The 23,051-nt window shown below is 43.8% G+C and overlaps 2 protein-coding genes across 4 annotated transcripts; one reads left to right on the forward strand and one right to left on the reverse strand.

The window, feature by feature from the left end:
• Positions 1 to 11,478: 11,478 nt before the first annotated feature.
• Positions 11,479 to 16,200, reverse strand: LOC109202750 (uncharacterized). Of its 3 annotated transcripts, XM_019360739.2 has the most exons (3): positions 15,843 to 16,071; positions 14,629 to 15,619; positions 11,479 to 14,401 (listed from the first exon to the last, which is right to left on the reverse strand). In XM_019360739.2, exon 3 carries the CDS (start codon positions 13,599 to 13,601, stop codon positions 12,558 to 12,560), a length of 1,044 nt encoding a protein of 347 aa, XP_019216284.1. In that variant the 5' UTR covers positions 13,602 to 14,401; positions 14,629 to 15,619; positions 15,843 to 16,071; the 3' UTR covers positions 11,479 to 12,557. The 3 variants fall into 3 exon arrangements, 2 of the variants coding, with proteins under 2 accessions (XP_019216284.1, XP_019216283.1); XM_019360738.2 differs by having other exon boundaries at positions 11,479 to 15,619; positions 15,843 to 16,062; XR_002062667.2 differs by lacking the exons at positions 11,479 to 14,401; positions 14,629 to 15,619 and adding an exon at positions 15,646 to 15,766 and having other exon boundaries at positions 15,843 to 16,200.
• A 1,434-nt stretch (positions 16,201 to 17,634) lies between these two features.
• Positions 17,635 to 20,444, forward strand: LOC112847576 (uncharacterized). Its single transcript, XM_025909472.1, has 2 exons — positions 17,635 to 18,495; positions 19,996 to 20,444. The coding sequence occupies exons 1-2, from the start codon at positions 17,755 to 17,757 to the stop codon at positions 19,999 to 20,001; spliced, it is 747 nt and encodes a 248-aa protein (XP_025765257.1). The 5' UTR covers positions 17,635 to 17,754; the 3' UTR covers positions 20,002 to 20,444.
• The last annotated feature ends 2,607 nt before the right edge of the window (positions 20,445 to 23,051 follow it).

Raw genomic sequence — 23,051 nt, forward strand, 5'->3', positions numbered from 1 at the left:
TCCCCTCAACTTCTGAGCAGAGGGGAGGAGCATCTGCCACATGTGACATTCCTATTGGGAGGCGGGGGGATTGTCAGAAAGAAGTGCTTCGCATTTGTTTTCAGAGTGACAAGGGGAATAAAAAAGTACTAAACCCAGTGATATTAAATATCAGGAGTTTATAAACTCAAAGTGATTCAAAACAGACTGCAGCTCAACATTCTAGCAAAAGTATTTTTCAAGTCTGCAAATTAATTTAATTCAGTTCAGTCTAATTCACTTTCATTTGTCACCTCTATGAACAAAAAGAAGCCTGAAAGCTATACACTACTGTTATGTGTTTTACTTTATGAAACAAAGGTGAAAATCACATTTCTGAAATTTGACTTTAACTAGGAATACAATTGCATCGTGGTACCATACATGTTCCTTCATAAAGCTTTTTCCTGGGACACACCCACAAAGAAATGCACACACGTCATCATTTAAATACACACAAATTTGCTTGCTTGTCACACATCTCCTATATGTGACGCTTAAGTGACCCCTGATCTCCTGGCTCAAACACGATTCTGGGGTCCCTTTTGTTGAGTCCACAGTACTCACTGAAGGAATGACTATAACTGACTATAACATTCTTTCCTCCCATAAAAGACTCTTGTGCACATTTCCTGTAAGTTAGTGTAATTATTATTTTTGCCTGCTTATATCAAGATGCAACCCTAATCTCCTAATCTCTGTTCCAACACACCTTATTTAAATAATCAACAAGGTATTAAACGCTACAGCCATCTGATAACAGGGTCATGATTTGAATAAAATGTTTTGGAGCAGGGAAAAACCTAAAACAAACAGCCACAAGGAACAATATGTACAAGCACTGCTTTAACAGTAAGAAAAGTAGACTAACTGCACAATGTTTCGCTGAGGCAACAAAGCAAAACACACTATTTTAGTAAATATAAAATCGAAATTTGTCTATAAATGACAAAATATACTTGTCCTGATATTAATGTACATATTTACTAATATAGTTATTCCAATTTAAGCATGGGATGTGGTGCCAATTACTGCTAACTGGATTTGGTTTCTGAAAGAATTGCTCCACCCCAAGGTCAAAAATGAGACAACGAATGGTGTCCTCTGAAATGTCTGTAGGTTTTTAGTCAGCCTGGTCACGGTAGTCTAAGGAGCTAGGAAAGAAGTCCAGTCGCTTTCTTTCCAGCCTCCTTACACTGTCTTGAGAGATCTCCTCCAGATCTGAACCAGGCCATCACTGAGCTTTTGGACAGTCTATGATGCAACCTAGTAACGTCAAATGGACTAAAATATAATGTCCCAGAGATGTTTTACAGTATTCAGGTCAGGTGAGCATGGGAGCCAGCCAGTGGTATAAATTCCTTTGTGAACCTGGACCTGCCTGCATACTCTTGTCACATGAGGCCAGGCATTATCATGGGTACAAGGATTTTCTCCTGATACCTAATGGTCAGGATGCTATTGCCTAGTCTGTAGATATCTGTACATCCCTCCATGGCTGTACCTCCCCAGACCATCACTGGCCCACCACCTATCTGTTCAAGCTGACTGATATTACAGGCAAAATAATGTTCTCTACAGTCTGCAAATTCCCCTGCTGATTAGACTTCTTATAGAAAGTCTTCTAAGAAATAAATATACAACGTTAACTTAAAAACCCAAATTACAATTGTTGTCATGGTCTGGGTGAGTGGTTGTGCAGTTTTTCCACAGTGTCAGTGACTCCACCTCCAGGTGGAGTTCTTATCAAGTGCACCTGCAGTTCACATCTGATGATCAAATCAAATCAAATCAAATCAAATCACCTTTATTGTCACATCACATGTGCAGGTACACTGGTACAGTACATGCGAGTGAAATTCTTGTGTGCAAGCTTCACAAGCAACAGAGTTGTGTGATGATCCACCGACACTATTTAAGCCCAGCACTCACAACCGGTCTTTCCCAGATTGTCTGCTAACCACATTAGTGCTTCACCAAGTTGTTGCATTCCATAGCCAATTCTTGCTTATGCTTATCACATATCTCCTTGTGTCATTAGTAAACCCACTCACCTGACTGGATGCTGGTCACACTGCTTAAAAATTAGTTTTGCTCCAGCTCCCTGTCCTCCTGCCACAACTACCTCGAACCACTGGATCACTCAGGGTGGACTTGTGTAACTCCGCACTCCCCTTCTGGAAACTAGCCCAGACCTCTCTGCCTCTCCCTCACGGCACACTCCACCTGCAAGCAAGTAAGCCTGGAAAATTAAAATGTATTACTTCCCTGACACCGCTCACAGTATTCCTCTGATGTCTCTCTCCCTCTGTTTCAGTGACCTCAAGTCCCATTCCACGAGCCATGACTTTCTCCACATCACATTTTGGTTCACATAACTTGTTTCCCAAATTCACACTGCTACCTGCTGGCTTAGTAAATAAAGCTTCATTAGAAATCTACCTGTTGTCTCCTCACTTGCATCTGCTTTGGGTCCACTTTCCCAGATCAGCCTCTGCGGCTGTGATAATAGTACTTAAGAGCTATTTTAGACAACAACAATTCTTTTCCAGAATTTTGGAAACATCTTGTTTTACATCTTGTGCTCTAAGGAGCCCATTTTTCTTCATGCCTAGTTCTATTACAGCAAAACTTGGAAAGTCATTGATCCAAAGAAGTCAGCTGGACCTTATAATCTAAATCCCTATCTTTTAAAGCTTGCAGCCAAATTTATTGCCAAGTCTGTTACTCATGTTTTGTTTTTTTTAAATCTGAGTAGTACAATACAATACAATACAATTTTATTTATATAGCACATTTAAAAACCACAGGCATGCCAAAGTGCTTCACAGAATGAGTTAAGAGCAATAATAAATACAAATATAAAGCATAAAATACAAAATACACATAAAATATACTAACAGGCAGGTGACATAACTAACCAACTAACCAGGCATAGTAGACACAACCCGAAAGGCTGAAGGTTAAAACATTATAATCATTAACAAGTAATAAAAATAAGTTCCAAATACACTAAGGATGTGGGCTCTAAGAGCTGGGGAAGGCAAGGCTAAACAGATAAGTAGTGTCAGGGTAGTGTCCGGTACGGCTGTGATAGGCAGTGCAGGAACCAATTGTAGGACTCAGAATAACTAAGAGATGCAGCTGTATTGCTGTTACTTAGATACTCACAAAGAAATACATAACACCAAAATTTACACAAGGGAAAAACTAGGAACTAGAAACTAGGTACTGAAAAATAGGGAACTAGAAAACTTTGAAGCTAGAAGGGAAACATGGGAGACACAGGAACACACAGGAAGAGGGGACAACATGACAAAGAACAGAAGGAAAAAAGACAATATACACACAAGAGGAGATATGGGCAAAGTGGACACCCCTGGGGAACACAGGTGAACAGAATCTGACTAACGACAAAAGGGAAGCAAAACAGAAATAATACACACAAGATGGGAGATTAGCAAAATAACACAGGAAATAACACACAATGAGACTGAGATAGACTAAGACACAGGGAACTGGGGAGATAAAAGGACAAAGCAAACTGGATATGAGAAAGGGAACAGACACGAAAGCAAAAAATGAACCAAGAACTTGAAACATAAGTATCAAAACTTAGAGGCTCTCAAAAACTGAACATAACTATCTCATACAGGGAGTGCAGAATTATTAGGCAAGTTGTATTTTTGAGGAATAATTTTATTATTGAACAACAACCATGTTCTCAATGAACCCCAAAAACTCATTAATATCAAAGCTGAATGTTTTTGGAAGTAGTTTTTAGTTTGTTTTTAGTTTTAGCTATTTTAGGGGGATATCTGTGTGTGCAGGTGACTATTACTGTGCATAATTATTAGGCAACTTAACAAAAAACAAATATATACCCATTTCAATTATTTATTTTTTCCAGTGAAACCAATATAACATCTCCACATTCACAAATATACATTTCTGACATTCAAAAACAAAACAAAAACAAATCAGCGACCAATATAGCCACCTTTCTTTGCAAGGACACTCAAAAGCCTGCCATCCATGGATTCTGTCAGTGTTTTGATCTGTTCACCATCAACATTGCGTGCAGCAGCAACCACAGCCTCCCAGACACTGTTCAGAGAGGTGTACTGTTTTCCCTCCTTGTAAATCTCACATTTGATGATGGACCACAGGTTCTCAATGGGGTTCAGATCAGGTGAACAAGGAGGCCATGTCATTAGTTTTTCTTCTTTTATACCCTTTCTTGCCAGACACGCTGTGGAGTACTTGGACGCGTGTGATGGAGCATTGTCCTGCATGAAAATCATGTTTTTCTTGAAGGATGCAGACTTCTTCCTGTACCACTGCTTGAAGAAGGTGTCTTCCAGAAACTGGCAGTAGGACTGGGAGTTGAGCTTGACTCCATCCTCAACCCGAAAAGGCCCCACAAGCTCATCTTTGATGATACCAGCCCAAACCAGTACTCCACCTCCACCTTGCTGGCGTCTGAGTCGGACTGGAGCTCTCTGCCCTTTACCAATCCAGCCACGGGCCCATCCATCTGGCCCATCAAGACTCACTCTCATTTCATCAGTCCATAAAACCTTAGAAAAATCAGTCTTGAGATATTTCTTGGCCCAGTCTTGACGTTTCAGCTTGTGTGTCTTGTTCAGTGGTGGTCGTCTTTCAGCCTTTCTTACCTTGGCCATGTCTCTGAGTATTGCACACCTTGTGCTTTTGGGCACTCCAGTGATGTTGCAGCTCTGAAATATGGCCGAACTGGTGGCAAGTGGCATCTTGGCAGCTGCACGCTTGACTTTTCTCAGTTCATGGGCAGTTATTTTGCGCCTTGGTTTGTCCACACGCTTCTTGCGACCCTGTTGACTATTTTGAATGAAACGCTTGATTGTTCGATGATCACGCTTCAGAAGCTTTGCAATTTTAAGACTGCTGCATCCCTCTGCAAGATATCTCACTATTTTTGACTTTTCTGAGCCTGTCAAGTCCTCCTTTTGACCCATTTTGCCAAAGGAAAGGAAGTTGCCTAATAATTATGCACACCTGATATAGGGTGTTGATGTCATTAGACCACACCCCTTCTCATTACAGAGATGCACATCACCTAATATGCTTAATTGGTAGTAGGCTTTCGAGCCTATACAGCTTGGAGTAAGACAACATGCATTAAGAGGATGATGTGGACAAAATACTCATTTGCCTAATAATTCTGCACTCCCTGTAATTTCCAAAGAATGAATAACAAGTCCAAAAAAACTAAAAAAAAAAACCTGGGTCAAAGACCTAGGACCATGACAGATCGAGACCCCTCAGATTTAGAATGGCTAAGATTATAGAATCTGACATAAACTTACAGCTGCAATAACACCTGATAACACATCGGCGCCCTGTATTGAAACAGGGGTCACAGGTTTTCTGGTCCTCCTGAACCAAAGAATTGATTGGTCCACTATTAAATCTTTGTAGGTCTCTTTGCAGTGGCTGAAGTCTGTGGTGTAGAGGGTGAGGAAAGGGGAGAGGACAGTCCCTTTTGGTGCCCCTGTGAAATGTGACTTTCCCAAAACGTAAGTTAAGCTGTCAGACAAAAGACTGCCCCAATGATGATAACTGTGTGTGTTCTGGATCACTTCACTGTGTTCAGCTGGCTATTTCAAAGACCGATTGTGTTCCTGAGATGGTCCCACCTAAGACACAATCTAGCTGCCAGGCATCTGCTCTGTTCAGTACTGAGTTTTGTGCTATGGTGCAGGCAACTCTGAAATTTTTCAATTTTTGAGCCTGAAATAAATGAATTACCATTTGCCATTTACGCTTTGCCTGCACCTGTCAAGTCTGTGGCTTCTCCCACAGACTGTTCTTCTCTCCAGCCTGTTTGTTCTAAGATGTTCACTCCACCTGGGACCATCCCTGAGCCTCATCCTCGGACTGTTCCTGCTACCAGGGTGGAATGGACCCAGCTTTCACCTGCACTTGTTTCAGTCCCCCCGGTGAGTGTTGCTGGGGCCTGTCTGGTCCCTGGTCTGGCTTCTAGGTCAGATCAGACCCAGCACACTCCTGCACCCATTCCAGTTCCTCAGGTGAAGGTGGCTAGGACTCAGCCAGTCCCTGATTTGGTTCTTAGAGCATCTAGGGCACCGCTGGTCCATGCATCCATACCAGTTTCTCAGACAGTTGGGGACACGTGGTGTCCAACCATCATATGCACCCCCTGGTCTTGAACCTAGTCCTGCTAGGCAGAGCTAGAGTCTGTGCTCTACCCTCTGTTCCTGTGCCACCCGAGCCAGAGGTCTGCGCTCCGCCATCTGGTCCTGCTCCGCTCGAGCCAGAGAGCCTCCTTCTCCGGCCTTCTTCCAAGCCTAATGAAGGTCTCCGTCTCAGTTGCCACCGACGTTGGCAACCTGCCACGCCACCTGAGGGTCTCCATCGGCCTCCAGATCTGCTTTTCGTTTTTGACCTCCTGGTTGACCTCTAGAACTGCTCAGTCGTCATTGTCAGCCTCCCGGTTGACCTCCAAACTGCTCTGTCTTTGTCTTCAACCTTACTGCCAACCTCCAGATCACCTCCGTCCCTGCTGCAGGCCTAAGCCCCTAAGTCTTACCTTGTTGTCTAACAGGCCACCTAAACAGGTGGAGTGGCAGGTGTTGGACTTGTGCGCTTTGATTTGGATTCTTGTGCTCCTGATTTTTCTGCACTTTCATACTCTCATGGGTAACTATCTGTGCTTGGAGGTAATTCCTGCTGCACCGGTGCACGCCTCTGAAATTAAATGATTTGCTCAAATTGTGTTTTTTCTTGTGCGCCACTTTTGACAAAAAATAAATGTGTACTTTAGAATTTCCAGACCATAAATGTCCCTTTGTATATTGGTGAGTTCATGTGAAGAAACGGCTCTGGAGACTGACAGGGCACACACTGAAGACAAGGCAATATTTCGTTAGTACGCACAGGACAATTTTGCAAAAGAAGAGTATAAAAGCTGGTCTGTTTAAGACACTCAGTATGCTGATAATCTGGCAAGGTCTGGATGGCTAGTCCCTTTGTACTGTGGCTGATTAGGTTGATGAATAACAGGTGCTTCGATCAGGAAATCGAAAGGCTTCAGCTCCATCCCAGAGTGGCAGAGAATCTCTGCCGTGCACCTCCAACTCTCAAGGAAATCAAAAACATTTACAGAGCAGTGGCAGACTATGACAGTATACTGCTATTATTTTACTTTTTCAACTTCTTTTTAGCCTTATTTCAGTTCCTTAAACAAACTTTGGCTCATGGCAGCCCACATGTCTAAATAAGAATTTATTCTAAATGCCTTGTGTGGTTGAAGCAAATTTACACCATTACATTACACCATCACGACACCATTTTGTCGTATGAATTGGTATATTACGCTAAAGTACAACCTAGTTCATCTTTGTTTGATATCTCATTAACACCAAACTGATGTTTTTGACTAAAGTCAAAGCGGTTGTTTCGTTATATTATTTTGATAGCGTTAGTTAATTTTGAAAAGCTAAAAACAGTTTTTAAATGCACTAATTTACAAAACATACCTTTAGTATGAAGGCAAAATGGGACAATTGTCATGGTTACATTTTATTATTTCAAAACCTTTCAGACAGTCAAGTTGTGTTATATCATGCACACCACATGGATTAGATTTCTACAAACTGTGTAATCGTTGCCCTAATCAGAACCATGTGCATGCATGTGCAACAAATGTTTCCTCTTTCTCTTTTTATCTCTTTTATTTGCTTCCATTATTCCAGTGCCTCATCGATGAAGTGGACTCCAAGTGTCCTTCCCTGAAAAGTTGCACTAAGACGTATTGATTTAATCTTCCGAAATTGGAAAATCTCTTGTTATAGTGTTAAAAACTGTCAGAATTATGAATAACTTACATATGTAGCTTCAAGCAAAATTAGTTTTTTCACACTGAGTTACCTTTATGTATTTTAGCTTTTCTAAGTCAACCATATGATTTATTTAAATTAAATACGGTTTCTTTTCCCATAATGGTTTAACTTATTGGCGAATTCAGGAGTCTGTGACAACTGCGTATAAGAGCATGTGTTAAATTGCATACAGATGTGTTGAAGTGTGTGTGTGTGTGTGTGTGTGTGTGTGTGTGTGTGTGTGTGTGTGTGTGTGTAAGGCAAAATGAAAAAAGATTAAAGCAGATGGATTCTTCTCATTCATATTTGGGCCTGGTTTCATATGTTCATAGTTAGGAACTGAGTTTAACTTGATCACCACACTGCTGGGTAGACTCATTTTAGCCATGCAAGTGCTAAATTTATTTTTTTCTCTGGTTCTACTGTGAAGTTGTCATTTGTGCTCTTGATTGAGCAACTGTTGCTATGAATTATGATAAACACATTCATCTTCTAGTTAGAATGAATTCGGTTTAGCAATGTCTAAGATGGTCAAACCTATGATTTGTCCATTACACTAGTTGCTTGTTCTATATAAATTATATTAATCTTTAAAGGCACTATGTAAATTTACTTGAACTTTACTTGCTTAATGACTGAAAACATGCAATATTAACTGCATTGTTATCAGGCTAGCTATGGGGACATTGCAAAAATCATGCCCCTTCTGGTGTCACAACTACTCAGGCTGGCAAATATGTGAGTATTAACAGTTAGCATCACAAGTGTTATGACAGCCTCTCAAATCAGTGAATACAACTGCTCAGTTGTGCACTCTTCAGTCACAAATTAAAATTTTTTATCGCTTTTATCAAATTTGATCACGTTGACTTTTCTTCTTGCAGTAAATTTGAATTGTAATTTGTATTTGTAGTTCAAGATGTGAGGGCACAATGCGTGTAGAAAGGGTGAAGGGGCCAGGAGTAGAGGTCAGACAGTCAGAAAGCAGAAGACTAGGTCATTCCCTGCTGTACTCTATCCGTTATGCTGCATTCACCACAGAGCACAAGGAGCCATATTAAGTTTCCTTTAAAGCATTGTTTTAGTACATTAGCACTGTGATTAATGAAACCAGAATTAAGAAATGTTGGGTATTGCAGCATCGACAGCGATCAACTCGAAGGAAAATGACGACGGAGGCAAAAATGACCTTAATAGTTTGGGAACTTTCCTCATGGATGCCATTTTTGTTGTGGTATAGTTTTTCTTCTTAGGGGTGTGATGACGCAGCATACGTGCCCTTACAATGAAACAGTGCCTCCTTGTGGTGACAACTAAAATACTCTCTCTCTGTTAAACAACAGTAACCATAATGCAGCTAAACACACTGTACAACATGAGTACACACAATAAATATCTTAACACCCCCTCTTGTACTCAGGTTGCTGGAATCTAAAGAAAAGTTGTACAATCAACAGTTGTACAATCTCTACCACCCTTCCTTTTTTTCTTTTTCTCCTTTTTTTCCCTTTTAAGCACCAAACATAACGTCAGCAAACTTTCCAAGTTTTAGCTTAGAAACAGGTTTGGTCATAACATCTGCAACCATTTCTTCAGTAGTGCAATATAACAGACACATTTTCCCTTCATTTACAATGGACCTTACAAAATGATATTTAATGTCCACATGTTTGCATCTCTGTCGGCTCACAGGACTTTTAGCCAGGGCAATTGTTCCCTGGTTGTCCTCGTACACTATTGTTTGAGTGTATCTGTAGTCATCTATACCTTTCAAAAGCTGTTCTAAATATATACACTCTTGCATTCTGGAAGCCAGAGCCATATACTCTGCTTCACAGGTAGAGAGCGCCACAGTGGGCTGTTTCTTGGTCTTCCATGAAACTAAAGAACAGTAACCAGTAGTGCTGCGTCTGTCGGCGGTGTCACCTGCCCAGTCAGCATCACTGTAGGCTACTAGACCCAAATTTTCATCTGTGTTTCTCCTAAAATACAACTTCTTATCTTTGGACCCTTTGAGATATCTCAACACGTTTCACAGTTCCCCACTGTTCTTCTGTAGGCTCATGGAAATGTTGTGATAACTTGCTTACCACAAAACTCAGGTCAGGACGGGTACCTGATGCGAGGTATATAAGACTGCCCACAGCCTCTCTATACATCCTCACATCTCTCATCATAGTAGCACCTTCTGTGTAACACAACTTCTGATCACAGGGAGTTTCTCTGGGTTTACAGTTCTGCATGTTAAACCTCATCAGTATCTTGTTGACATATGTTTCTTGTGACATTGTTACACATCCATCAGACTGAGTGAAATCAATACCCAGAAAATGCTTAAATCTGCCCAAGTCTTTCATCTTAAATCTGACTGAAAGCATTTTGTTGTAAAGACCCACCTTTTAGCACATCCCAGCACACCCACTCACTTCACCAGATGCACCTTGTTTAGTTCTCTCACCTCTGATTGGGTGTGGTGCTTGTCCTTAATTGCACTCACCTGTCACACATTATATAAGGACGGCATTCACTTTTGGCTCACTCTTTCTTCACTCCCACACGGGGCGGCAGCAGAGCATTGGCAGTCCATGTGTGTCTTTCATTCTTTGCTTTATTGATTTGAGAATAAAAGGAGAACCCTGTGAATGATTAGAGGACTGCTTATTCTCATTCTAATCGGATGAGCCCATGATGCTGATTACTTAAACCCTGAGCCGTCCTTCCTTCATAACATGGTCCTCCGAGCCGGAGTAGTGTTAGCGTCATGGATTCACAGCAGCCATTGACTGAAGGTTTGAGACGTTCCAGTCGTGATAGTCGACCTCCTGCCCACCTGCAGCAGTATGACGTTCAGTATCCTGGAAGTAGAAGAGCTAGATGTGATACAGAGAGTCAAACCGAATGCCAGCACAGTGACACAGACACACATGGGCTGCAGGATCTTGTTGGAGAGTCAGAAAGCCAACCAGAGACACGTCCTGCTCCTTTACCCACCAACCAAGATGAGGTCATGAGGGAACTCCTGACGACGATGAGGGACATTAGGCAATTTATGATTCAGTCATCTCCTTCCCATTCTCGTAGCTCCAGATCTTCAATTCGCACTGTCTCATCTGATGGAATCAAATCTTCTGTATGCAGTTTACGAGCCAGTCCTCAAACACATCAACAACATGAGCAGTTCCCAGTGATTGATACAGCAACCTGTCAATCACCCTTTCAGCCCCCACAGATTAGCCGTCAGTCTGGTTTAGTTTCGGCTGCCAGCCCTCCTTTACCTAATTCAACAATATTAGATGCTGCAGTCCCTTCAAGTGGTTTGCTTAGACCAGTCCTTGCTACACAAGATGAGACTCCTTTTGATTTCCTGGCCTTATCACGGCAGGATCCCCACCAGATCTCATGTGTTCAACCTGCTGTTCCTTTAGCTGAAGACCCTGTTCAACCTCTCATTTGCATATCTGACCACAAGCATCGCCCTTCTCTAGAGCAGCAACCAGCTACATCCAATGCCTTACATGAACAGAAACCTTTGGTACCTGTTACTGCTAGCTTGGGTCACTCCTCTAGCATTAGAACACATGTATATAAGTGTGGTGTCGCGAAAATGAGATAACCGGGGACGGTTACTAAAGTAGTGACAACGCCACCTGGGGGGAGAGCGCCACAACCCCAGGACAGATTTCTCTAGCCAATGAGAGGATTGCACTGGCTACCAAAGCCCACAGACTCGTTATTTAAAGGCAGAGGTGAGACAAAGAAAGTTTATAATTCAAAAGTTTATTAAGAGGAACTACTAAAACATAACTAAGATCAAAAAGCACCTAGGGTAGCAGGGGTGAGAGAGTAAAATAATTAATTAAAACACTTTATTACCAAACAATGATTAAAACGACATACTCCCTACCACAATGCTACCCTAAAACAAGCACAATATGTTAAAAGAAGCAACTAAACAAAATGGTGGAGACCGGCCACTTGAGGAGGCAACCTACAGGGAGGAGTGCCCAAGGGTGCCACCAATTACTCACCCGTGTGATTTCACAGCAAACCTCACTCACACTAAACTCTAAATGGTGCAATCTGCCTATGCCCGGTGTGTACACTCGCATGCATCGGGAAGGGGATTCCACCTCACGTGCCTAGCCTCTGAACAAGCGGCCGCACCTCCACTAAAGCAATAAAAGAAAAGATAAAATGTTATACAATCAATAAAAGATCTACATAAAACCAACACATCCCAAATCACTATACGTTATAAAAGTAGTGCATAACAAACAAAACGGCATCTGACAAGACAGCAGCAGTCTAATGCACACCTGCAACAAGAGAGGGAAACAGTAGTCAGAGTCCACCCTACTATGCCACAGTATGATAAACAAAAGTCGCACTTACCACTCTCTAAGGGCAATGAGTAGCTTTCCTTAAGAGATATGTGGAGCTCAACTGCCTAGTGCTGCAGCCACCTTAGATTGCCAAGACTGCCAAATGCCTTCTCTCAGTAGTGAAGCGCAGCTGTTTCTTATAGCCAGGTAATTGTCGGCTGAAAGGTGTGGATGTCAGTGGTGCATTTAGGGACATCATGTAACATCCTAACCCAAAATCTACTTCACTACAATCTACCCCCGAGATTTGAATCGTCGTCCCGACGATTGACACTCACTGCCAAGGTCTAAACAGGGTAACTGTAGTAGGCACAGGTGCCTGTGAGTTCACGGCCTCTATTGCTCTACTTCCTGCTGCCTGGGGCAAATGGTGCGGATTTGGGTGCGTCCCAGCATTACCACGATTAGTCCTGCGTAAAGGGGCTATATCGTTATGAACACCAGCCATAACTGGCAGCTGGTCAGGGCAGGCCGACCCCGCGGAGGACGTTGAGGGTTCTAGCTCATCTGACCTACGAGGGCTAGGAGTCTCTGGTCTTTGTTGGCAACTGCTTGGGGCTGGAGTAGGTTCCGAGACCAATAAAACCCACTCGCCATCTTGCATCAGTTCTTCTACAGGGGTAGTTTCTAATGTTTGGATCGGAGCACTGGGGGGGCAGGTAGTCGCACCTTCCACCTTATTCTTTAGTAGTGAACGGTGGACATGTTTCACTTGACTTAGGCTATCTACCGGAGCAATAGTGTACACGGACCCATTTTGGTCAGGGGCCTTAAGCACTTTATACACCACCGAACTCCAAACATCCTGAATTTTATCACAACCTCTGAGCTCAACTTTCTTCAGATAAACCAGCTGACCTTCTCGCAGGGGAGCATCCTTAGCTTGCTGGTCGTGGCGCGTCTTACGCCAATCAGCTACAGGGATTTGCTTCGGTTGGGTTGGTGCATCTTGAGCCGACTGGCATCGCTCACACTCCTGGCACCACCGTTGGACGTCTCTATACATCCCTACCCAGTAGCACCATTGAGAAACCACATCTACCGTGCTCCGAACACCCTGATGACCATGCTCCTGGCACACATGTTGCAACACTTGACCCTGAAGGGACTTGGGCAGCAATACCTGCAGTGTCTCTCCTCTCCTTGGATGACAGACCTTCCGATATAACACTCCATTCCGCCCCACTAGCCTACTCCATTGCCTGACCAACCCGAGGGCCAGCCTTGAAGTGCGACCACGCTCCTTAGCGTCAGGGCCCCGCCTCCGCCTCCAAAAGGGCAGAAACTCCCGGATCACGGGGTCAGTCTCCTGCAACATACGAAGGTCAGACAATGCGTACCCAGAGAGGGGTGAAGTGATGGTTTTGACAGCGGGGGTTACTGGTTTCCTACCAGTAACCTGCGGCAACGGGTCAGGTAGTACAAACTCTGAGCCTAGGATGCCCCCACCTGAATCTCGGCTCAATGGTTCAGGGGGTGGAAGTTTTCCTGCATGGAAGAACAAACGACATTACTCAAACTGGCTTGCGTTGCTGTACCAGCTGACTGCACAGGCATGACTGTGGGCTCACCAGGGCACTCCCTGGCAAAATGCCCAACCTTCTGGCACCGTCTGCAAATGACAGCCTTATTACGTGAGGCAGGATATGATGTCGAAGCACTATTCAAAGCAGCAAGACTCTTTGCGAGCTGATTCAACTGTTCTTGCTGACTTTTAAGAATCTCTTTTAACTCCCGTATTTCAGAGGCATAGGATGCAATACCTGCCGGACTACCTCTAAAAGGGACCTCCTGGACGGTGTGTTGGAAGCCTAGCGCCGGGGGAACCGAGTAACTTCTATCCCTCCCGCCCCCTGGCATACCGCCACGCTCCCATAATATAGCCTCATGACGAACATCCATCAAGGTGGCAGTAGGGTGGCTGCGGACATACTGTTTTAATTCTCTGCGTAAGAAACAATCAAGCACATTTTTAACAAATTGGTCTCTAAGCAACACATCTTTGTTCAGCAGAACATGAGGGGACTGTTTCGCAACTCTGTCCATGAGGCACATAAGAGCATGCGAAAACTCTTGCAATGTTTCTCCCTCCTGCTGTCGTCTTGAAAAGAACTCTTCCTGCAGAGAAACATATGACTTAGTACATCCATACAGTTCCTGTAAAATAGTCAAAATCTTTTCGGGATCGTCTTTCTCCTCTGGAAGCCGATATTTAATCTCTTCTCTGGGCTCGCCTTCTAGATGATCATAGATGAAAAGGGCTTGGTCGGCTGGTGAAAGATGTCGTACCCTCAAACAGGCCTGCACCTCTTCCACCCATTCGGCAATACCTATACCAGTCTTACCGTTGAACCATGGGCACTTCCTTTCCCGAGGAATATAAATCAGTCTCTCAGTCGCGGGAGCTGAAGCAGCAGAATGCCCATTGGTGGATGATCCTGTAGCAGCAGCACTGGTACCAGGTTGCTCCGACCCTCGCTCTTGCCGCATCCGCCGATTTTCTGCTTGCAGCTGAGCTACCAAGTCTCGTAGCTGTGTAAGCTCTTCCTCCATAATAAACCAGAGTATTTAAATATCACTTTATAAAAACCAGAAAAAAATCCGTCCCGACGCTGCCACTGCTGCTGTCTTGCTGCTGCACTACAATAACCAAACAAACCGAACAGATTTAATCCCCCCAAAAACAAAACAACACAAAACAAAACAAAACATGCAACAGATCTCTGCCTAAAAATATCCTGTCGACAACACCAGATTGTGGTGTCGCGAAAATGAGATAACCGGGGACGGTTACTAAAGTAGTGACAACGCCACCTGGGGGGAGAGCGCCACAACCCCAGGACAGATTTCTCTAGCCAATGAGAGGATTGCACTGGCTACCAAAGCCCACAGACTCGTTATTTAAAGGCAGAGGTGAGACAAAGAAAGTTTATAATTCAAAAGTTTATTAAGAGGAACTACTAAAACATAACTAAGATCAAAAAGCACCTAGGGTAGCAGGGGTGAGAGAGTAAAATAATTAATTAAAACACTTTATTACCAAACAATGATTAAAACGACATACTCCCTACCACAATGCTACCCTAAAACAAGCACAATATGTTAAAAGAAGCAACTAAACAAAATGGTGGAGACCGGCCACTTGAGGAGGCAACCTACAGGGAGGAGTGCCCAAGGGTGCCACCAATTACTCACCCGTGTGATTTCACAGCAAACCTCACTCACACTAAACTCTAAATGGTGCAATCTGCCTATGCCCGGTGTGTACACTCGCATGCATCGGGAAGGGGATTCCACCTCACGTGCCTAGCCTCTGAACAAGCGGCCGCACCTCCACTAAAGCAATAAAAGAAAAGATAAAATGTTATACAATCAATAAAAGATCTACATAAAACCAACACATCCCAAATCACTATACGTTATAAAAGTAGTGCATAACAAACAAAACGGCATCTGACAAGACAGCAGCAGTCTAATGCACACCTGCAACAAGAGAGGGAAACAGTAGTCAGAGTCCACCCTACTATGCCACAGTATGATAAACAAAAGTCGCACTTACCACTCTCTAAGGGCAACTGAGTAGCTTTCCTTAAGAGATATGTGGAGCTCAACTGCCTAGTGCTGCAGCCACCTTAGATTGCCAAGACTGCCAAATGCCTTCTCTCAGTAGTGAAGCGCAGCTGTTTCTTATAGCCAGGTAATTGTCGGCTGAAAGGTGTGGATGTCAGTGGTGCATTTAGGGACATCATGTAACATCCTAACCCAAAATCTACTTCACTACATAAGCTTGAAGGTCCTTCGTTTCCAGACCATAGTAGAGAAGACGAAATGCAATACAGGATGTTACGGATGGCCCTTACAAACCTTCTTGATCCTCATGAGACAGAGCACTTCAAATATCATGTCCTTCTTGATCAAGTAGACCAAGCTAAACGATTAGCTCTTGCCTTTTCCTACGCTCCTGACCCATACACTCAAGCCATCAAAGCCCTTGATGAGCGTTATGGGCAACCCAGACAGCTAGCATTGAAAGAGCTAAAGAATATACTGGAACTGCCTCCTATCAGAGCAGGTGATGGTCAGAGTCTTGATAACTTTGCTCTTCGTGTACAGGCTTTAGTTGGGCTGCTTAGCACTATGGGAGAACAAGGACGTGCAGAACTAGATTGTGGCTCCCATGTTGATCGCTTGTTAGCAAAGTTGCCTGCAGAGCATTTCAGTCGCTTTAAACGGCACGTTTACAGGGAACAGGGAGAAATGACGTATACCTTGCCTCTGTTCTCATCCTGGTTGCAAATGGAATGCAAGTGTCAACCAAGAAAGGCCAGTCCTGTTTCATCCTTCAACCAGCCACGACCTGCCCGTAAGCACATCTCTCCACTTACAACAATATTACATGGGGCAAATACATCTGATGATACTGTACAGGCAGCACAACCGATCATAAAAACTAAGGCAACATGTGCATACTGCTGCTCACCTGAACACCACATTAGTAAGTGTCCTGAGTTCATTCAGAAGACAAAGGATGAGAAAATAAACTGGATAAAAGGAAACAAACGGTGTTGGCGTTGTGCTAGGACTCATCAGGCTGCAAAGTGTGACCTGAGGAAAGCATGTGCCACCTGCATGGGACGACATCTACAGATCCTGTGTGATCTAAATAAGAGATCTAAAACTGAAACTAATCCTGTAGTGAGGACACTGTACTTTGATAGACCTAGTGATTGTCCTAGTGTACTATTAAAGGTTGTGAAAGTGCTCCTGCGAAATGGCAAAAGAACCCTTGAAACTATGCAGTACTTGACGATGGCTCCCAGCGTACCATTCTTCTAACATCAGCTGCGCAGCATCTCAACCTAACTGGGGAAGCAGAGAGATTATCACTTAGAACTGTCCGTCAAGAAGTTGAAACTATTCAAGGTTCTTCCGTAAGTTTCAAAATCTCACCCATCACACACCCAGAGAAAACCTACACAATTAATAATGCCTTCACTGCAAGTCACCTAGCACTTTCAGACCACACCTACCCTGTATCATCTCTCCAATGGAGATATAAGCATCTTCAAGGTATCCCATTACCCATTATCAATAAAGCAGCGCCACTCCTGCTCATAGGCTCAGATCATACTCACCTCATCACGCCTACTGCTCCATTGAGACAGGGACCATATGGGTCTCCTGCAGCAGTTAAAACCCAATTAGGATGGACACTTCAAGGTCCTATCACAGACTTTCAGCCCCAGAGCAGTACAGAGCATGTGCAGTGTTTGTTCACATCTCTCAGTTCACCTGCAGATGTACTGCGTTATCATGTTGAGAAGCTATGGCAACTAGACACTTTACCTGAATACAGTGAGAAATCTGTGATCCGATCAAAGCAAGATAAGCTGGCACTGGAACTCCTTGAACAGGCCACAAAAAGGGTTGAGATCAATGGTGTTAATCGCTACGCCACTCCTCTTCTTCGGATGGCAAACTTTCCTCCTTTGAATGTCCCTCCAACTGTAGTCATGTCTAGACTCCGCAAAACTGAGGCTCGGTTAGCTAAAGATCCTGACAAAGCCATGTCTTACAAGGATCAGATTTTGAAATTGGAGCAAGCAGGCTATGTAGTTAAACTTAGCCCAGAGGAGATGCACAATAGCAAAGAAGCTTGGTATATTCCTCATCATATGACAAGTCACAACAATAAAGATCGCATAGTCTTTGACTGCTCTTTCACATTTCAAGGTCAGTGTCTCAATAAGTACCTATTGCCAGGACCAATCCTTGGGCCAACACTTCTCGGTGTTTTGTTGCGTTTTAGACAACAATCAGTGGCAATAAGTGGTGACATCAAAAGCATGTTTCACCAAGTCCGTCTCCTGCCTCCTGATAAACCACTCCTCCGATTCCTGTGGCGTGACATGAACAAAGCAGCTCCCCCTTCAGTGTATGAGTGGCAGGTACTCCCCTTCGGTACGACCTGCAGCCCTTGTTGTGCAATCTATGCACTGCAGAAACATGTGAAGGAATATCAATCTGACAAAGATGTGCAGTCTTCAGTAATGCAGTGTTTCTATGTTGATAAGTGCTTGCAGAGTTTTCCATCAGCAGAGTCAGCTCGAACACTCCTAGACAAATTAAGAAACCATCTATCAGAAGGAGGCTTCGACCTTCCCCAGTGGGCCAGCAATAATCCTGTTGTGATTAGCCATCTACCATCTGAGGTAAGAATGGCAAGTAATGAACTTTGCCTGACTGAAGACAAGCCATCTGGCCCACATGAATGCACATTAGGATTATTGTGGAATTGTGAGACTGACTTGTTTGTCCATAAATACAGAACTCTAGCCTCACAACCCACCACAATGCGTCGTATCTATGCAGTACTTGCTCATCTGTATGACCCATTAGGCTACTTACTGCCATTCACAACACGCGCCAAAACTTTGGTGCAAGAGCTATGGAGAAGAGAGAGAGATTGGGACAACACAACCTCTTAGAGACATGGAAGTCCTGGGAAGAAGAACTTTGTTATCTTTCTCAAATTGCCATCCCACGTTGCTATACTTCTAAGGAAATGGATGTTTCTACCACAGTTCGAGACATTCATATCTTCTGTGATGCTTCGGAGCGAGCATATGGTGCTGTCGCATATTTGAGATCAGATGATCTTGAAGGTCATGTGGAACTGAGTTTCTTGTTAGCTCGCTCACGTGTTGCTCCTAAACGGAATTTAACAATACCCAGACTGGAGCTATGTGCAGCCCTACTAGGTGCACGCCTCTGTGAGCTTATACAAACAGAACTCACCTTACCAGTCAGGACCACCACCAGTTGGACTGACTTGACAACTGTACTTCACTGGCTTCAGTCAGATTCCTGCTGTTTCAAGGTATTCGTAGGAGCCAGAGTCTCAGAAATTCAAAACCTCACAAACAGTCAAGACTGGAGATACATCAATTCAGCCACAAATCCCGCTGATGATGTTACGAGAGGTAAATCCCTGAAAGAGTTCCTTAGCCCAAACAGGTGGACCAAGGGTCCCTCGTTTCTGCATGAACCTCCAAATAACTGGCCCACAGTTACAGATCTCCATCCTGATGATGATCAGACTGAGTTAAAGAAATCCTACTTTTTTGGTATTGTCAGTACCCCCTCCCATACATACACACCCTGCTTCAGAACCTATCAAGAGCTATTGGATTTCACGGCTCGTTCACTCCCCAACCAAAAGGGTAACATTCCTTCTGCAGCTGATTATCTAACAGCAGAACAAGAAATCCTTCGTCAGGCACAACTGGACAGTTTCGGTGAAGATTTAGCCCGTTTACAGTCAGACAAACCCCTCTCATCCGACAGCCGTCTATTGTGTTTGTCACCAGTGTTGTGCAGGAATTCTGGACTTATCCATGTAGGAGCCCGACTACGGCAAAGCCCAGACTTGGAATTGAATGTCATTCACCCAATAGTACTTGATCCTGCTCATCCAGTGACCAAACTGATCATACAAGATTATGATGACAAACTGCATCATGCTGGTTCAGAAAGACTTTTTGCTGAACTACGTTGGAAATTTTGGATTCTCAGAGGAAGGGAAGCAGTACGCAGGCATCAGTATAGCTGTGCTGCATGTCAGAAATGGAGAGCACAGCCCATCATTCCAAAAATGTCAGACTTGCCTGCTGCTCGTCTTAGGTTATTCAAACCACCTTTCTACTCCACAGGAATAGACTGCTTTGGACCATACGTGGTCAAGACCAGCCGCAGATCGGAGAAAAGGTGGGGAATAATATTCAAATGTCTCACGACTCGGTGTATACATCTTGACCTCCTAAACAGCATGGATACCGACTCCTTCCTCATGGCCCTCCAACGATTCATTTTTCGACGAGGAACACCCCTGGAAATTATATGTGATCAAGGAACTAACTTCAAAGGAGGAGATAAGGAACTACAGGCCGCTTTTAACAACCTTGCTCCGACTCTACAGCCGGTCCTGATGACTAAAAGAATCCATTTCAAATTCAATCCCCCGGATGCACCCCATTTCGGTGGAGCCTGGGAGAGGGAGATACGTTCTGTGAAGAATGCTCTGAAGAGAACCGTTGGTGCACAAATGGTCACTGAAGAGGTCTTAAGAACAGTCCTAATTGAGATTGAAGGCATTCTTAACTCAAAACCCCTAGGCTATGTATCGTCAGACACTGTGGATATTGATCCCATAACCCCAAACCTTCTCAACTTGGGCCGACATGATTCGTCACTTCCCTTAGTATCCTATTCTGATTCTGACCTCCTAGGTCGAAGACCATGGCGACATGCACAAATATTGGCAGATCACTTCTGGCGGCACTTCATAAAAGACTATCTACCATCCCTCCAAAGAAGACACAAATGGCAGGAGAACCCAGATCTCACACTGAACTCTGTCGTAATGATCATGGATTCACGCCTTCCACGTGCCCTCTGGCCTGTAGGAAGTGTGACACGCCTCCTGAAAAGCCCAGATGACCGCATCAGAACCGTGGAAGTCTTAGCACAGGATAAAACCTATATCCGCTCTGTCTCCTGTCTGATCCCCCTGCCCCCGCTTCCTGACGAAGACTGATTCTCATCAGAAATATGGGGGCGGCTGTTGTAAAGACCCACCTTTTAGCACATCCCAGCACACCCACTCACTTCACCAGATGCACCTTGTTTAGTTCTCTCACCTTTGATTGGGTGTGGTGCTTGTCCTTAATTGCACTCACCTGTCACACGTTATATAAGGACTGCATTCACTTTTGGCTCACTCTTTCTTCACTCCCACATGGGGCGACAGCAGAGCATTGGCAGTCCATGTGTGTCTTTCCTTCTTTGCTTTATTGATTTGAGAATAAAAGGAGAACCCTGTGAATGATCAGAGGACTGCTTATTCTCATTCTAATCGGATGAGCCCATGATGCTGATTACTTAAACCCTGAGCCGTCCTTCCTTCATAACACATTTCTTTCACATACTTCATTACCTTTTCATTGCCAGCTGCAATTATCAGGTCGTCCACCCAGATGATCATAATCACCTTGCCATGTTTTGCCTCTTTGGTATAAACACAGTGGTCTGCTGGGTTTTGCCTGAAACTGTTCGCTGTTAGGTATTCATGCAAGATCCTATTCCAGTTACGACCAGATTGCTTTAACCCATACAAGGATTTTTTTAATCTACGCACTAACCCTTCTCCCTCTTCATAAACTTCTGGCTGATCAATGTAGATTTCATAATCAATGGGAGCGTGTAAATACGCTGTCTTCACATCCATTTGATGGAGTAACAGGTTCTCCTGCGCTGCTTTCTGTAACAAAACTCTTATGCTGGTTAAGTTAGCTGTTGGTGAGAATGTCTCTCCATAATCTATCCCCAGCTGTTGGCTGTAACCCTTGGCTACGAACCTTGCCTTGTATTTGTCGTTTCCCCTCAATGTCACTCTTAACGGAATAAACCCACTTCCCCCCCACTGTTTTCTTTCCCTTTGGCAAAGTGGTTAGGGTGAAAGTGTCATTTTCCCGTAACGAGTGGATTTCTTCATCCATGGCTTTGATCCAGTTCTTTGAGTTAGCTGATTCTATAGCTTCCTTAAATGTGTTTGGGACACCACACACTGCCCTGTAGCAGTAGTCTATGGTAGTGTGGATCTCATCGCTGCCACTGTTGGCAGCTACAAAGTCATTTAAATGTCCCGGTTTTCTTCTCTCCCTAATAGGATACCTTTTGTTGACAAATCCATCACTTGTCACACTTGACCCTTTTCGTTCACGCTCATCAGGTATACCAGTTTGTGGACTTTTGTCCGTCACAATAGGTTCTGGAACCTCCTCATTGTCCTTGTCACCTTTCTCTGAAGGTCTTTTAGCCATAGGCTGTCTTACTCTGCTACAGTCATCATTTAGTTCTCCCTCATCTGTCTGTGTTTGTCTTTCTACATTTACTTTGCTCACAAACTTAACAAGTCTATGTTTCTGAACTTTCTCAGTTTTGGGGTGGTAAACTAAGTAGGCGGGACTGTTCTTATCATAACCTACAAAGAAACCTTGGTCACATTTTGAATCAAGTTTCCCCTTGTCCTGTTTGTATGCATAGCACACAGACCCAAATTTCTGCATCTTTGACAAGTCTGGCTTTTTACCTGTCAGCATTTGGTAGGGTGTTTTCCCTGTTCGCTTATTAAAGCATCTGTTCCGTGTTACAGCAGCAGTTTGAATGGCATAGTTCCATAGGTATTTCGGTAGCTGACTCTCAATTAGCATGCACTTACCCATCTCGAAAAGAGTACGCCACCCCCTCTCAGCTGTACCGTTCTGATGGGGTGAGTACGGGGCAGATGTCTCATGCTTAATGCCATTTTTTCTTAACGGGGTTTGGAAATCTCTGCATGTGAACTCTGTGCCATTGTCTGATCTAATGCATTTTACATTGCCATATGGTGCAACATCCGCTAGAAATTTCTCTGTTGCCTGCACTGTATCAGTTTTCATCTTCAGGAAATATACAAACACTGAGTTTGAATAATCATCAGTGAATGACTGTACGTATTTGTACCCATCAATAGATTCAGTGGCTATCAGACCTGCTAAATCTGTGTGTACCATTTGTAAAGGAGCCTTTGCTCTTGTATCAGGATCTCTGTTTCGGGTTTGTGCAAACTTTCCCTGGATACACACTTCACATTCCTGGTCAGGTCTATCAGTTCTCCCCTTAATCTGCATACCGTTAACCACACCTTGCAATCTTACTACATCTTCAT

This window comes from Oreochromis niloticus, linkage group LG7 (assembly GCF_001858045.2).
Source record: "Oreochromis niloticus isolate F11D_XX linkage group LG7, O_niloticus_UMD_NMBU, whole genome shotgun sequence".
Classification (NCBI taxonomy): domain Eukaryota; kingdom Metazoa; phylum Chordata; class Actinopteri; order Cichliformes; family Cichlidae; genus Oreochromis; species Oreochromis niloticus.

Excerpts from the sequence above, each read along its gene's own strand:
- LOC109202750 (XM_019360738.2), bottom strand. The coding sequence starts at position 14,836 with ATGGAGGAAGAGCTTACACAGCTACGAGACTTGGTAGCTCAGCTGCAA.
- LOC112847576 (XM_025909472.1), top strand. The coding sequence starts at position 17,755 with ATGGCAAACTTTCCTCCTTTGAATGTCCCTCCAACTGTAGTCATGTCT.